This window comes from Oncorhynchus clarkii, unplaced genomic scaffold (genome assembly GCF_045791955.1).
Source record: "Oncorhynchus clarkii lewisi isolate Uvic-CL-2024 unplaced genomic scaffold, UVic_Ocla_1.0 unplaced_contig_7742_pilon_pilon, whole genome shotgun sequence".
NCBI classification, from domain to species: Eukaryota; Metazoa; Chordata; class Actinopteri; order Salmoniformes; family Salmonidae; genus Oncorhynchus; species Oncorhynchus clarkii.
Window position 1 is genome coordinate 9227 of NW_027259063.1, and position 15774 is coordinate 25000.

General features: G+C 44.9%; 1 protein-coding gene across 1 annotated transcript in view; it reads right to left on the reverse strand.

The window, feature by feature from the left end:
• Positions 1 to 1645: 1645 nt before the first annotated feature.
• LOC139399461 (voltage-dependent T-type calcium channel subunit alpha-1I-like) overlaps positions 1646 to 15774 on the reverse strand; it is a gene marked incomplete at both ends in the record, with an annotated part of 28580 nt that continues 14451 nt past the window's right edge. The window contains 4 exons of the mRNA XM_071144875.1: positions 1646 to 2083; positions 3171 to 3292; positions 3923 to 4001; positions 14721 to 14791. Coding sequence (XP_071000976.1) covers positions 1646 to 2083; positions 3171 to 3292; positions 3923 to 4001; positions 14721 to 14791 — 710 coding nt within the window. The remainder of the gene's footprint in view (positions 2084 to 3170; positions 3293 to 3922; positions 4002 to 14720; positions 14792 to 15774) is intronic.

Genomic DNA, 15774 nt, shown 5'->3' on the forward strand with positions numbered 1-15774 from the left:
CTCACACACACACACACACACACACACACACACACACACACACACACACACACACACACACACACACACACACACACACACACACACACACACACACACACACACACACACACACTTGTAGCTGTTGTGAGTGAATAAATTGATTACATCACCCAGGGGAGAGGAGAGCAGACCAAAGAAGCTCCCTCCCTCCCTCCCTCCCTCCCTCCCTCCCTCCCTCCCTCCCTCCCTCTTATTAAGTTATTCTGTCAGCCAACATAAAGCTAAAAATGGCTCCTCAGTAAAGCCAAGTTTAGTTCTGTAAAGGTAGAACAGATCGTAGCAGGCAGCCGGTGAGTCATCCGTGTGTGTGTGTGTTTGTTTGTGTTTGCCATTACATTATGATTAGGTTTTTAGTAATCTCACTGTGTGTGTGCTTGTTCGTGTTTATGTCTTCCAGGGCTTTGTGTTTGTGTGTGTGCACACTGACGGGTTAATATCGGAAGTCCTGAGTTTGAATTGAAAAGGTGATAAAATGCACGGTGCAGTGTGTGTTTGCTCGTCTACCTCGCCACAGAAAACTGACAGCAAGGGTTGCCATGGCGATGGAGAGCGCCAGGCAAATTCACAGTGAAAGGTGCAGCTAGATGAAAATGTATTTCAATGTCCCTCTCCCTTCAACTCCCTAAAATCACATTGTTCTTTCATCAGCATCTATTTCAGGGGTCCCAGGAATAATATCCAAACCCCTTCGAGATGTTTTCATCTGTAGAAACCAATAACAGAACCCTGAATGAGAGTAGCTGTGTTTTTCTGCAGTAGTCTGGGCCACGGCCACGTTCTATTGTACGTCCCAAATGGCACCCACATTTCCTGGTTAAAAGTAGTGCACTATATTGGGAATAGGGTGCCATTTGAGACACACTATGGGTCACGGTGACATTGCACTGAATCTACATTATGACCTGTTCAGAGATTATGTCTGTTATTTGAATACCCGGGCTGACAAGATCTCTCTCTCTCTGTCTCTCTCTCTGTCTCTCTCTCTGTCTCTCTCTCTGTTTCTCTCTCTGTCTCTCTCTCTCTCTCTCTCTCTCTCTCTCTCTCTCTCCTCCCCCTTGTCTCTCTCTCCCCATCTCTCTCTCTCCTCCCCCCTGTCTCTCTCTCTCTCTCTCTCTCCTCCCCCATCTCTCTCTCCCCATCTCTCTCTCTCTCCATCTCTCTCTCTCTCTCTCCCCATCTCTCTCTCTCCATCTCTCTCTCTCTCTCTCTCGCTCTCTCTCTCTCTCTCTCTCTCCCTCCCCCATCTCTCTCTCTCTCTCTCTCTCTCGCTGTCTCTTCGTATCGTCCCTGGCTCCTTTGTATTACATTATGAAAGGTTGAGTGAACCAGCAGACAAACTGAGTTAAACAGGACTGATGGGCTGTCAGTCTAAAACACTGAGGATGTCAGAACGGGAAGGAGACTAAATGTCTCTGATTATCTTTCTGTCTCCTCTGTCTTTTCTTGTTCTTGTCCTCTCTCTCCCTGTCATAATGACCTCAACCTTACGTCTATGTACTACACACGGGTGTGTCAGACTGTTTATATGTGTAACTCCTATAATATCAAATAGAAAGACAAATAGACAGAAACAGACAGAAATATATTCATCCATCCATCTCACCTGTGCAGGAGAGTAGGGATCACGATTGTTCGGATCTTGCAGTGTTCCTGGATGCGTCGTTGCCACGTGATGATGCATATTCCCCCCGGAGGAACTGCCTGGGACTCCCATCCCTCTATCCACTCCTCCTCCACCTCCCCCTGCTCCTCCCCCTGCTCCTCCCCCCTTTTTCCCTCCTGCACAGACTCCCTCCGGCCCCATGCAGCATAGGGCCCCCGTGGCCAGCTCCAGCTCAATCTCAGCGTCCATCTCCGCCTCCTCCTTGGCCTCCTTGTTGGAGTCGTCCAGGTGCTTCATCAACACCGCCACCACCACGTTAATCAGGACGAACTGGGCCGTCAACACAAAGGACACAAAGTACATGGGAGAGATGAACTGCAGGCTGGGGTTGCAGGAGTAGTCAGGCCCGTAGTCCGGAGGGCACTCCCTCAACGTGTCCTAGGGAGGGGGAGGGAAGGTGGGAGAGAGGAGGAGCTGTCTGTTAGGTCAAGCCATGAAGTCCTGCTAAGACATTATTACATTCACGTCATTTAGCAGAAGCTCTTATGCAGAGCGACTTACATTAGTGAGTGCATAGATTTGAATACTTTTTAGTACTGGTCGTCTGTGGGAATCGAACCCACAACCATCTGAGCTACACAGGACTATACGGGACTATACAGAAACAACACGTTCTAATGAACAACTTCATGAACAAGAGTTAAGCTTTCCAACTTGAAACAAAGATATCAATGTAAGACTTTTGTGAGCAAATTGACCTGTCATACATTAACTGTAAGACATCCAGACATGAGCTGATTCTAGTCTGTTCTCTCTCATTTGTTTTGACCTTTTCACTGTGTAGTCTCAAGTGTTTCCTTCTTCCCCTCTCCCCTCTTCTTCCTCCCTCCATCCCTCCCTCCCCTCTCTCTTGTCAGCACAGTGGTGATTCACTCTCGTTCTCTCTTCCCCCTCCCTCGTTCCAGACAGTTTGCATCCAACACATCTCCAGGTAAAAGGCAGTGAAAGCTCACAAGGTCTCATCAGTAGTAATCTAAGAGAGGTGATTACAGTTCACCGCTTCAGCTGAGAGGTAGCGGCTGTGATCCTCACCCGCACCTCTACAAACCACTGAGGTGTTTTTACGGTGCGCCCCTGTCACACTCCATAATGCGTTGAGCGTGGGGGGGGGACTGTGAAATGGGAGTGGGACACATTCCCCTATTTAAAGGAGGATATACAGAGCTGTGACAGGTCTGGTTATGGTAGCGCTCAAGGAGAGGAGGATTGGAATGGTCTTCTTAAGCAGCAGGACATAGGCTTGGGGTCTGCCCTTAGGGCCACAGGGCTTGTAATTACTCTGAAACCTCTCTGCAGCTAAGAAACCAGGCACCAAATACCAACCACAGACATCAAAATGAGAACTGAATAATACAACCCAAATAGCAACACCTTGAAACATGGTAATCCAAGTCATTTTGGGTTAAAGTATCAGATGATCAACTATCTCATTTATTGTAATAAACACTCCATAGTCCATCCATACCTTCATGATCCCATTCCAGTTGTCCCCAGTGGAGACCTGGAACAGAGTGAGGAAGGCCATGCCAAAGTTCTCAAAGGTAGCATGGCGGCTCATCCCCTCACATGGGTAGTCCTCGTTACACACTGGGAGAGGAGAGTAGGGAGGGAGGGAGGTATGGGGGAGGGAGACATAGGGGAGGGAGGGATGGGGAGGTAAGAGAGAGTGAGAGATAAGGGGAGAGAGAAACAAATAGGGAAAGATAGATACAGAGAGGGGGGAACAGGGGGATAGACGAAGGGACAGAGGGAGAGATAAAGATGCATGAAGAGAAACTAACAGTTTATATAGAGAACATTTATCTGTTCAGTCCTCTTAGAAACCAACAACCAACAACAGCAGACGTGGTTGTTTGCTCCGGGTCTTAAAGCTGTCTTGACTGATTGTTTACAAATCTCTCTCCTTACTACAGTTGCATTTGGCTCTAATCCTTTGCTCAAAACTGATGGGATGAGAGATGACCTCCAGCAGACATGACTAGAGTCCATAGAGAGAGTGTGACAGTTTGAAGACAGGCCTAGCTGATGTGTTATTGTTCTCCTGCCTAGTCTCCTTGATACTTCTTGGTTCTGGCTGCGTCCAGATACTTAACCTACAAGTCCCTTTTTAATTCTGTCTTGGCTCTGTAATCTAACAGGATTGGATATGTACAACTCTGAATGTGGCGCGCCCTTGGGTATGCAGGGTTTTGTTCCAGCCCATCACTACCAACTCACCCAGTTCTCCAAACAGCTCAACCCCCAGTGCTGCATAGATGAAGAACAGGAGCATGAAGAGCAGGCCCAGGTTCCCCACCTGAAACACACATAGGAACAGTATTAGGAACTGTTTCTGCTCTACATTCTCTTTTGTATTGAACCGTTATTTTGACAGGGAGTCATGCTGAGTCCAAGGTCTCTTTTACAGAGCAATTTTGGGCTCCCAAGTGGCAGAGTGGTCTAAGGCACTACATCTCAGTGCAGACACTCTGGTTCAAATCCAGGCTGTATCACAACCGGCTGTGATTGGGAGTCTCATAGGGCGGCGCACAATTGGCCCAGTGTCATCCGGGTTTGGCTGGTGTAGGCTGTCCACTGACTTGCCTAGTTAAATAAAGGTGAAAATGTTGTTGTTTTTAAAATACGGATGAACACCGTAGTGACAAAAATATACACATCAAATACAGTACGAAAAGCAAAACAAAGATAAATAACACAGTCATAGAAAACAAACACATTTTTCTGTAAAAAGATCCTCAATCAGCCATCTGAAATGCCCTGGAGGCACCAAATCATACATTTTTAAGGCAAACATTCTAAACATTGCATCCCACTGAAAGAACAGCAGGTGTTTTGGCCTTGCCTTTTACCAAGCAACAAAACCTATTGGTCCCAGCATCCATGTTGTGGCCCAGCCTCTACCTTATCAGAATCCTCAGTAGAGGCATAATTTGCTAGTTGTTCTGCCTTTCGCTTGGGCAGATCTGCTACCAAAAAAAGAGAAGTGAAAGCTGGACATGTGGTGCACGACCAAAGCCCAAGTCCTACATCGTATCAGAATCCTCAAGAGGAGCCTGAGGAGAGAATTGGAAAAGTTGTCAGTTTGCGTAACCTTACTCTGTTATTGTGACTGTGTAGTTGGAAGCCACCCAGGACACACAGCAGTATATCCCTCTCTGTCTGCTGAATGGTACTGCATAAAGAGGTTATGTAGTAAATATGCTCAGAAAACACAATCCCATTAGTGAGATGTAACCTTACAGAGCCAATGTCACAGCAGCCAGCACACAGCTCTGTCTGGTCTGGTACCCTGGGGGGGGGGAGGCTCTACTGGCCTGATCTAGTCTGTTCTGGCCTGCTCTAGCCTGTTCTGGCCTGCTCTAGTCTGTTCTGGCCTGGTCTAGTCTGTTCTGGCCTGCTCTAGTCTGTTCTGGCATGATCTAGCCTGTTCTGGCCTGCTCTAGTCTGTTCTGGCCTTATCTAGCCTGTTCTGGCCTGATCTAGTCTGTTCTGGCCTGCTCTAGTCTGTTCTGGCCTGATCTAGTCTGTTCTGGCCTGCTCTAGTCTGTTCTGGCCTGCTCTAGTCTATTCTGGCCTGATCTAGTCTGCTCTGGCCTGCTCTAGCCTGTTCTGGCCTGATCTAGTCTGTTCTGGCCTGCTCTAGTCTGTTCTGATCTAGTCTACTCTGGCCTGCTCTAGTCTGCTCTGGCCTGATCTAGCCTGTTCTTGCCTGATCTAGTCTGTTCCGGCCTGATCTAGTCTGTTCTGACTTGCTCTGGTCTGTTCTGGCCTGATCTAGCCAGCTCTAGCCTGTTCTGGCCTGATCTAGTCTGTTCTGGCCTGCTCTAGTCTGTTCTGGCCTGATCTAGCCTGCTCTAGCCTGTTCTGGCCTGATCTAGCCTGTTCTGGCCTGCTCTAGCCTGATCTAGTCTGCTCTGGCCTGATCTAGCAATATGAGACACACTACACATCACTTCCGGTTGGACACGGAAAGAGGGAGAGTTCCATTTTGTTGTTTTGAAAAGTTTGTTGTTTTGAAAGTGTATTGGAAAGTTCTTAGTAGAAATCCAACTTTCAGAACTTTCAGAACACAGTTCAGAACACAGTTGGCATCAGTTGCTGGGACTGCTAGTCTCTGTTCAGTGATGCTGCCGACCAAGGATGGGTATGAGTAGCAATTTGCGTAGCAAATTCTTGAGGGCTTGAAAGCAGCCCGCGATGTGGTTAGCCATTGTGGCTGGGACCGCAGATGGTTCCGGGTTCATGGCTGTCTAGATCCCTGCTGTTTGTTGTTGTCACCTCCCTGTGACCTGCCCTGTCTGGACCTACGTTGCTAGCTACCATGACAAAGACCAAAGTCGGTGGGAGTACCGTTGAGGACAGTGTCTCTCTATCACACGTGAAGGATCTTTTAAACTAACAAAAATAGTATAAGCAGTTGTTACAACAACAAGAAAATAGCTTCACGTGTTTTGTCCAAATACTGTTGGATTCAACAAGTAAAACAATGAACGACCTGACCAGAGAGGTCCAGGACCTGAATAACAATTTGCAGTTTTCCCAGGGTCAGCTCGATGAGTTGAAACAGGAAAACGGCAAGATGACAGCAATCTGTAAGTCGTTGAGAGAGTACATCAGTTCTTTATGTGAATCCATGATAACAACAACGGATAAATGAGACTTTCTGGAGGGACAATCAAGGCAGAACAACATAGTTGCGGATGGAATTGCAGAATCTCCACATGAGACCTGGACGGAGTCTGAGGACAAAGTGAGGGAAATGATCTCTGAGAAATTGGAGCGTGACCACAGGAAGATTGAGGTGGAGCGTGACCACAGGAAGATTGAGGTGGAGCGTGACCACAGGAAGATTGAGGTGGAGCGTGACCACAGGAAGATTGAGGTGGAGCGTGACCACAGGAAGATTGAGGTGGAGCGTGATCACAGGAAGATTGAGGTGGAGCGTGACCACAGGAAGATTGAGGTGGAGCGTGACCACAGGAAGATTGAGGAGGAGCGTGACCACAGGAAGATTGAGGTGGAGCGTGACCACAGGAAGATTGAGGTGGAGCGTGACCACAGGAAGATTGAGGTGGAGACGGACCACAGGAAGATTGAGGTGGAGCGTGACCACAGGAAGATTGAGGTGGAGCGTGACCACAGGAAGATTGAGGTGGAGCACGCCCACAGGACTGGAAAACCCACCACCGTCCCAGGTGACAGGCCAGACAGTGGTCAAGTTCCTGAAGTTCAAGGACAAGGTAGCTGTTCTGGAAAGAGCCAAGAACTTGAGAGGAACATATATCTTCCTGAACGAGGTCTATCCTGAAGCTGTGCGCCAGAAGAGGAAAGAACTTATCCCAGCCATTAAAGCTGTCAGAGCGCGTGGGGACATCGCTGACATCTGCTATGACATGCTCATTGTTCACCTTCCCAGAAGCCTGGAAGAGATGAGAGAGCCAAGCCTATGGGTTCGTAGCTTCAACCGCGCTGCACGCACACGCACACGCACGCGCGCACACACACACACACACACACACACACACACACACACACACACACACACACACACACACACACACACACACACACCAATTGGTTATGGACTGCTGAATGTACAGTGCCTTGCGAAAGTATTCGGCCCCCTTGAACTTTGCGACCTTTTGCCACATTTCAGGCTTCAAACATAAATATATAAAACTGTATTTTTTTGTGAAGAATCAACAACAAGTGGGACACAATCATGAAGTGGAACGACATTTATTGGATATTTCAAACTTTTTTAACAAATCAAAAACTGAAAAATTGGGCGTGCAAAATTATTCAGCCCCCTTAAGTTAATACTTTGTAGCGCCACCTTTTGCTGCGATTACAGCTGTAAGTCGCTTGGGGTATGTCTCTATCAGTTTTGCACATTGAGAGACTGAATTTTTTTCCCATTCCTCCTTGCAAAACAGCTCGAGCTCAGTGAGGTTGGATGGAGAGCATTTGTGAACAGCAGTTTTCAGTTCTTTCCACAGATTCTCGATTGGATTCAGGTCTGGACTTTGACTTGGCCATTCTAACACCTGGATATGTTTATTTTTGAACCATTCCATTGTAGATTTTGCTTTATGTTTTGGATCATTGTCTTGTTGGAAGACAAATCTCCGTCCCAGTCTCAGGTCTTTTGCAGACTCCATCAGATTTTCTTCCAGAATGGTCCTGTATTTGGCTCCATCCATCTTCCCATCAATTTTAACCATCTTCCCTGTCCCTGCTGAAGAAAAGCAGGCCCAAACCATGATGCTGCCACCACCATGTTTGACAGTGGGGATGGTGTGTTCAGCTGTGTTGCTTTTACGGCTTTCTTCTTGCCACTCTTCCATAAAGGCCAGATTTGTGCAATATACGACTGATTGTTGTTCTATGGACAGAGTCTCCCACCTCAGCTGTAGATCACTGCAGTTCATCCAGAGTGATCATGGGCCTCTTGGCTGCATCTCTGATCAGTCTTCTCCTTGTATGAGCTGAAAGTTTAGAGGGACGGCCAGGTCTTGGTAGATTTGCAGTGGTCTGATACTCCTTCCATTTCAATATTATCGCTTGCACAGTGCTCCTTGGGATGTTTAAAGCTTGGGAAATCTTTTTGTATCCAAATCCGGCTTTAAACTTCTTCACAACAGAATCTCGGACCTGCCTGGTGTGTTCCTTGTTCTTCATGATGCTCTCTGCGCTTTTAACGGACCTCTGAGACTATCACAGTGCAGGTGCATTTATACGGAGACTTGATTACACACAGGTGGATTGTATTTATCATCATTAGTCATTTAGGTCAACATTGGATCATTCAGAGATCCTCACTGAACTTCTGGAGAGAGTTTGCTGTACTGAAAGTAAAGGGGCTGAATAATTTTGCACGCCCAATTTTTAAGTTTTTGATTTGTTAAAAAAGTTTGAAATATCCAATAAATGTCGTTCCACTTCATGATTGTGTCCCACTTGTTGTTGATTTTTCACAAAAAAAATACAGTTTTATATCTTTATGTTTAAAGCCTGAAATGTGGCAAAAGGTCGCAAAGTTCAAGGGGGCCGAATACTTTCGCAAGGCACTGTATATATTTTTCTCTAGCTTTGCTTGCTCTTTTCAGTATTATGTCTATCTCCGATAAGCTACCCAGGAAAGGGCTGAAAATAGCCCATATTAATATATGTCGCCTGAAGGTTCATGAAATCAATAACTGGCTAACATCAGATAACATTAATATATTAGCCATTTCTGAGACTGACTTAGATAACTCATTTGATGATACAGCAGTAGCAATACAAGGATATAACATTTATAGAAGAGACATAAATGCTTATGGGGGAGGTGTTGCTGTATATATTCAGAGCCATATCTCTGTAATGCTTAGAGAAAACCTTATGCCAATTGTTATTGAAGTGTTGTGGTTGCAGGTTCACTTGGCACATCTAAAGCCTTTTCTTTTGGGGTGTTGTTATAGGCCACCAAGTGCTAACAGTCAGTATCTAAATAATATGTGTGAAATGCATGATAGTGTATGTGATGTAAACAGAGAGGTCTGCTTTCTTGGAGATCTGAATATTGACTGGTTTTCATCAAGCTGTCCGTTCAAGAGGAAGCTTATTACTGTAACCAGTGCCTGTAATCTGGTTCAGGTTATTAATCAACCTACCAGGATGTTTACAAACACTACAGGAACAGGATCATCCAGGATCATATCAATCACATTTTTACTAACACTGTAGAACTTTGTACTAAAGTTGTATCCGTACCCATTGGATGCAGTGATCACAATATAGTGGCTATATGCAGGAAAGCCAACATTCCAAAAACTGGGCCTAAAATAGTGTATAAGAGATCATACAAAATATTTTGCTGTGACTCTTATGTGGATGATGTTAAAAATATTTGTTGGTCTGATGCAATTAATAAGGAGCATCCAGACGCTGCACTTGATGGATTTATGAAATTGTTTCTTCCAATTATTGATAAACATGCACCTATTAAGAAACTGACTGTTAGAACTGTTAAGGCTCGATGAATTGATGAGGAAACTGTATGGTTGAAAGAGATGGGGCAAAAAGAGTGGCTAATAAGTCTGGCTGCACATCTGACTGGCTGACTTACTGTAAATTTACTTTAAATGGAATTATGGGCAGAAAGAGCAATTCGAATCAGATGGCTTATTCATCACAAAACCATTTGATGTTGCCAATTATTTTAATGATTACGTCATTGGCAAAGTGGGCAAACTTAGGAAGGAAATGCCAACAACAAACAGTGAGCCATTGTATTCATGCATTTAAAAAAAACAAATAATGAAAGAAGAGCGTTTCAAGTTTGAATTTTGTAAAGTTTGTTTGGGAGAGTTGGGAAATGATTGTTATTGATCAATAATGACAAACCTCCTGGCATTGACAACTTAGATAGAAAGCTACTGAGGATGGTAGCTGACTCTATACCCACTCCTATCTGTCATATCTTTAATCTGAGCCCCAGAGGAAATTCTTAGTCCTCAGGCCTGGAGGGAAGAACAAAGTAATTCTGCTACCCAAGAGTGGTAAAGCAGCCTTTACTGGTTCTAACAGTAGACCAGTAGCAAACTGTTGGAAAAAATGGTGTTTGACCAAATACAATACTATTTATCTGTAAACAAATGATCAACAGACTTTCAGCATGGTTTAGAGAAGGGCACTCAACATGTACTGCACTGACACAAATGACTGATGATTGGTTGAAAGAAATTGATAATAAGAAGATTGTGGGAGCTGCACTGTTAGATTTCAGTGCAGCCTTTGATATTATTGACCATATCCTTTTGTTGAAAAAACATATGTGTTTTGGCTTTTCAACCTCGTGGATTCAGAGCTATCTATCTAATAGAACTCAAAGGGTTTTCTTTAATGGAAGCTTCTCTAATATCAAATACATAAAGTGTGGTGTACCGCAGGGCAGCTTTCTAGGCCCTCTACTCTTTTCTATTTTTACCAATGACCTGCCACTGGCATTAAACAAAGCATGTGTGTCCATGTATGCTGATGATTCAACCATATACGCATCAGCAACCCCAGCTAATGAAGTCACCGAAACCCTTAACAAAGAGTTACAGTCTGTTTTGGAATGGGTGGCCAGTAATAAACTGGTCCTGAACATCTCTAAAACTAAGAGCATTATATTTGGTACAAATCATTCCCTAAATTCTAGACCTCAGCTGAACCTGGAAACTGATGGTGTGGCTGTTGAACAAGTTGAGGAGACTAAATTACTTGGCGATACCTTAAATTGTAAACTGTCATTGTCAAAACCTATAGATTGAATGCTTGTAACGATGGAGAGAGGTCTGTCCGTAATAATGAGATGCTCTGATTTTTTGACACCACACTCCAAAAAGCAAGCTCTGTAGGCTCTAGTTTTGTCTCATCTTGATTGTCCAGTCGTGTGGTCGAGTGCTGCAAGGAAAGACCTAGTTAAGCTGCAGCTGGCCCAGAACAGAGCAGCATGTCATGCTCTTCATTGTAATCAGAGGGCAGATAAAGAAATACTACATATATGCCAGTCTCTCTTGCCTAAGAGCTGAGGAGAGACTGATTGCATAACTTTTTATTTTTATAAGAAACATTAACGTGTTGAAAATCCCAAATTGTTTGCATAGTCAATTTCACAAAGCTCTGACACACACATGTACCCCACCAGACATGCCCCCTGGGGTCTTTTCACAGTTCCCAAACTCAGAACAAATTCAAGAAAGCGTACAGTATTATATAGAGCCATTATTGCATGGAACTCTGTTCCATCACATATTGCTCAAAAAAGCTGCCCTGCTTTCAAAAAACAGATAAAGCAACACCTCACGGCACAACGCCTCTCCCCTATTTGACCTAGATAGTTTGTGTGTCTGTATTGATATCTAGGCTATGTGTGCCTTTACATTTTTTTAACGTAGTTCTGTCCTTGAGTTGTTTTAGTCCATTAATGTTCTGTATTATGTAATGTTTCATGTTTTGTGTGGACCCCAGGAAGAGTTAATGGGGATCCTAATGAAATACCAAAAATACCAAAAAGCCTGATCTAGTCTGCTCTATCCAGATCTAGCCTGCTCTATCCAGATCTAGCATGATCTAGCCTGCTCGATCCAGATCTAGCCTGCTCTATCCAGATCTAGCCTGATCTAGCCTCTACCAGGCTAACAAATCGCAAGACAAACAGTCACAGATGTGAAGCTGTTTTTCATAGAAGAACACGACCCAGGTTTATTAAGATAGGAGTGTTTAGTGAGGGTTAGAGACCAAGGTCGTGTTCAGCAGGTACTGAACGTCCGGGAAAGTTTTTGAAACCAACAAAGGAAAAGTGTGTGCTCTTCGTGGACAAGCTCAGGTGGTAATACCTCCATTTCAAAAGGTTTTCTCCCGTTTGGGTCTACTGAACATGCCCCAGGTCAGCAATGTCTAAGTTAAGTAGAAATTATGTAGTGACGTAACAGTTCTATAAAAATCTCTAAAGCACTTTAGATCCAGACTTTGTTTGTCATACTGTCAGTCTCAGTCTCTCGTCAGACTGTCTCAGTATGATACCGAGTTCCCTTTGGGCCAGAACTAATGCAAGCTCTCCCCAGCTACCTGTGTCACAGTTGATTAGTGATGTATCTACCAGGGAGACTGTAGATCTTACACTACTGGGGATGATTTAAGCACCTCTGAAAATAGCACTATTCCATTGAGATCAATTTAATGATCTGTGATTCTTAATGACATGATTCTATGAGGGGTGATCCAAGCAAGGAAGAGACAAACAAAGGGTGAATTTATGTCGGGTGAAACCTGGGTCAGTGATAAGTGAGACTTGAATTTACTTTGATCTGTGCACGTAGCTAAGAGCATGCTATGCTAGCCAGGATCCATTCACTTTTACTGTGTTTTGGTCCCCAATGCTAATGTTATCTAGCGAATAGTGGCTGTGGCCATAGATGCAAATCCAGAGAGGGGATAGCTAATCTCTCCCGGCCAAGGGACTAGTTTTAAGGAAGTCTGTATTTTCTGTAGAGAAAAAAAATCACAGGGATTTAAAAAAAATGAGTAGTTAAGAGAATGGTACAAGATGTCGCTGTGAGCACTCGTAATTAGCTTTTAGAAAGCAGAAATGGTGATATTCACACAGCGTTGCCTACTGCCAAAGGCTATATCTGAGGTTTATCACCCAGCCCCTGGAGGAGAGAAAACAACTGGCTTTAGTGGTGATGTGATGTGACTGAACGACACCACTACCATCTAGTGAACAGCAGATGGTAGCCATTTTAGCTCAGTTGGGGAGAAATGGGATAATGTTAGATAATGGCTGATTCTAGTTGGGTAATATGACACATTATTTTAGGCAGATCCTGTGATAAGAGATGGCGTCGGTCATAATGCGTTTGAGTGTTACCTTCAGCTAGCTAGCTAACATCTGTCAGGGGCTTCTCCATGGAACACCATTACTCTCAGTCTTGACAGTGTGTAACACTACCCTGACAGGTGATTTTTCACCTCCTTCTCAAGATGTAACTATAGCAGACTGATTGTCTCCTCTCATCACACACACACACACACACACACACACACACACACACACACACACACACACACACACACACACACACACACACACACACACACACACACACACACACACACACACACTTAAGGATACAAACACACACACACACACACACACACCTCTTTAATCACCTTGGTGTTAATTACCTGCCTGATGCCCTTGGGGAGACGACCCAGGGTCCTGTGTTAATGAGACAGGGATCGATAGCAGCGGAGGAGAGGAGATCTGTTCTGCCTTACCTCCGTCTTCCCTAAACTCCTTCCTTCTCATTGCCTGTTCTCCCTGCCTGCTCTCTTTCACTCACTCTCTACCTCTCTCTCTCTCTTTCTCTCTCTCTCTCTTTCTCTGTGGGAATGATGTGGTCGGGACCAAACCTTATTTAGGAAAAGGAGTCAGGCCTTTCCAGCCCAACCAGATCTAATAACCCACACCTCATTTCTTAATGTAGTAGAGGTATTAATATCAGTGTACCCCAGCCAGAAACAACCCCTAGCCACTTGTAGAGATCAGAAAGAATATGAGAGGTTTATGCAACATGGTCAAACTCCGTCCAAGAATATTAGAGTGAAAGGTTGAGCTACTTCCATATTGCATGATGTCAAATCCTTTCACATCTACATGAGGTGCCTAGGCAGTAGTGGTTATGGGCCTAGGGGCTGTATCTAGACCAGGGCGGTATTCATAGTGTCTCAGAATAGGAGTACTGATCTAGGATCAGTTTATCCTTTTAGATCCTAATGAATAAAACAGGGGGACATGATCGTAGATCAGCACTCTTTATGAATACAGTCTTTTTCCCAAAGCACTCGCCATGGTCCTGAAAGCACACACTGTCCACATTATGTACAGAGATATAGCTACTGTTTGAAGATCATCATCTCATTTGATTGTTTGCAGCTGCCATCATCTACATAATAACCCTTGGTAGAACAGCTTGATGAAAAACAGATAAAAATGCTTGTTAATTTTCTGTTCAGTTTCTCCCACTGAACATGTAAACAGTGCCTCTAATCCTAGCCATAATCATTCAATCAGCCCCTCTGTTTGTCTGCACTCATCATACATAGGAGCTATGTGTGTGTGTGTGTGTGTGTGTGTGTGTGTGTGTGTGTGTGTGTGTGTGTGTGTGTGTGTGTGTGAATTTGTGTGTGTGTGAATTTGTGTGTGTATGGCAGGGAGGCCAGTCTGAGTCACCAATTAGCACTGCCCAGAAAGCTAGAGAGAGACTATACATTCCTGGTCATTGATCAGCCTGTCCTAGTTGCAGTTTGGGTCTCCGTTTTCTACCGCACCTCTCTCCCCCAGGCCTCAAACTTAGGATGGATTCCCAGGGCAGTGTGAGGGGGAAGGGGGGCTGTTTTGGCCCGTGTTGAGCATTGTCATAGTATTGGCTCACCCAATGTTCGTTTATCTGTGTGTGTGTGTGTGTGCGTGCATTTGTACCTGTGGTAGGGCTTGGACCACCGTATCCAGCAGAGCTCTCATTCCTTTAGCCATCTTCAGCAGCTTCAGAACTGGGATGGAGAGAATAGATGGAGAGAGAGAGAGAGAGAGAGAGAGCGAGAGAGAGGCAGAAAGACAGAAACAGAGAAAAAGGTTATGATGAGGGCTGGGGAGAGGTGAAGTGGAGGGGGAGATTATAAATGCCGGGCATTTAGGGAATTCCCTCCGGTTCAATTCTGGACTAAACGGGAAACATCCAGCCTCCGAAAGGTCACAGCTAAATTTATACCCAGCACACACGCTCTCACAGACACTGTCATACACACACACACTCTCACAGACACTGTCATACACACACACGCTCTCACAGACACTGTCATACACACACACACTCTCACAGACACTGTCATACACACACACACACTCTCACAGACACTGTCATACACACACACACTCTCACAGACACTGTCATACACACACACACACTCTCACAGACACTGTCATACACACACACACTCTCACAGACACTGTCATACACACACACACTCTCACAGACACTGTCATACACACACACACTCTCACAGACACTGTCATACACACACACACTCTCACAGACACTGTCATACACACACACACTCTCACAGACACTGTCATACACACACACACTCTCACAGACCCTGTCATACACACACACACTCTCACAGACACTGTCATACACACAAACACACTCTCACAGACACTGTCATACACACACACACTCTCACAGACACTGTCATACACACACACACTCTCACAGACACTGTCATACACACACACACTCTCACAGACACTGTCATACACACACACACTCTCACAGACACTGTCATACACACACACACTCTCACAGACACTGTCATACACACACTTTCACAGACACTGTCATACACACACACACTCTCACAGACCCTGTCATACACACACACACACTCTCACAGACACTGTCATACACACACACACTCTCACAGACACTGTCATACACACACACACTCTCACAGACACTGTCATACACACACAC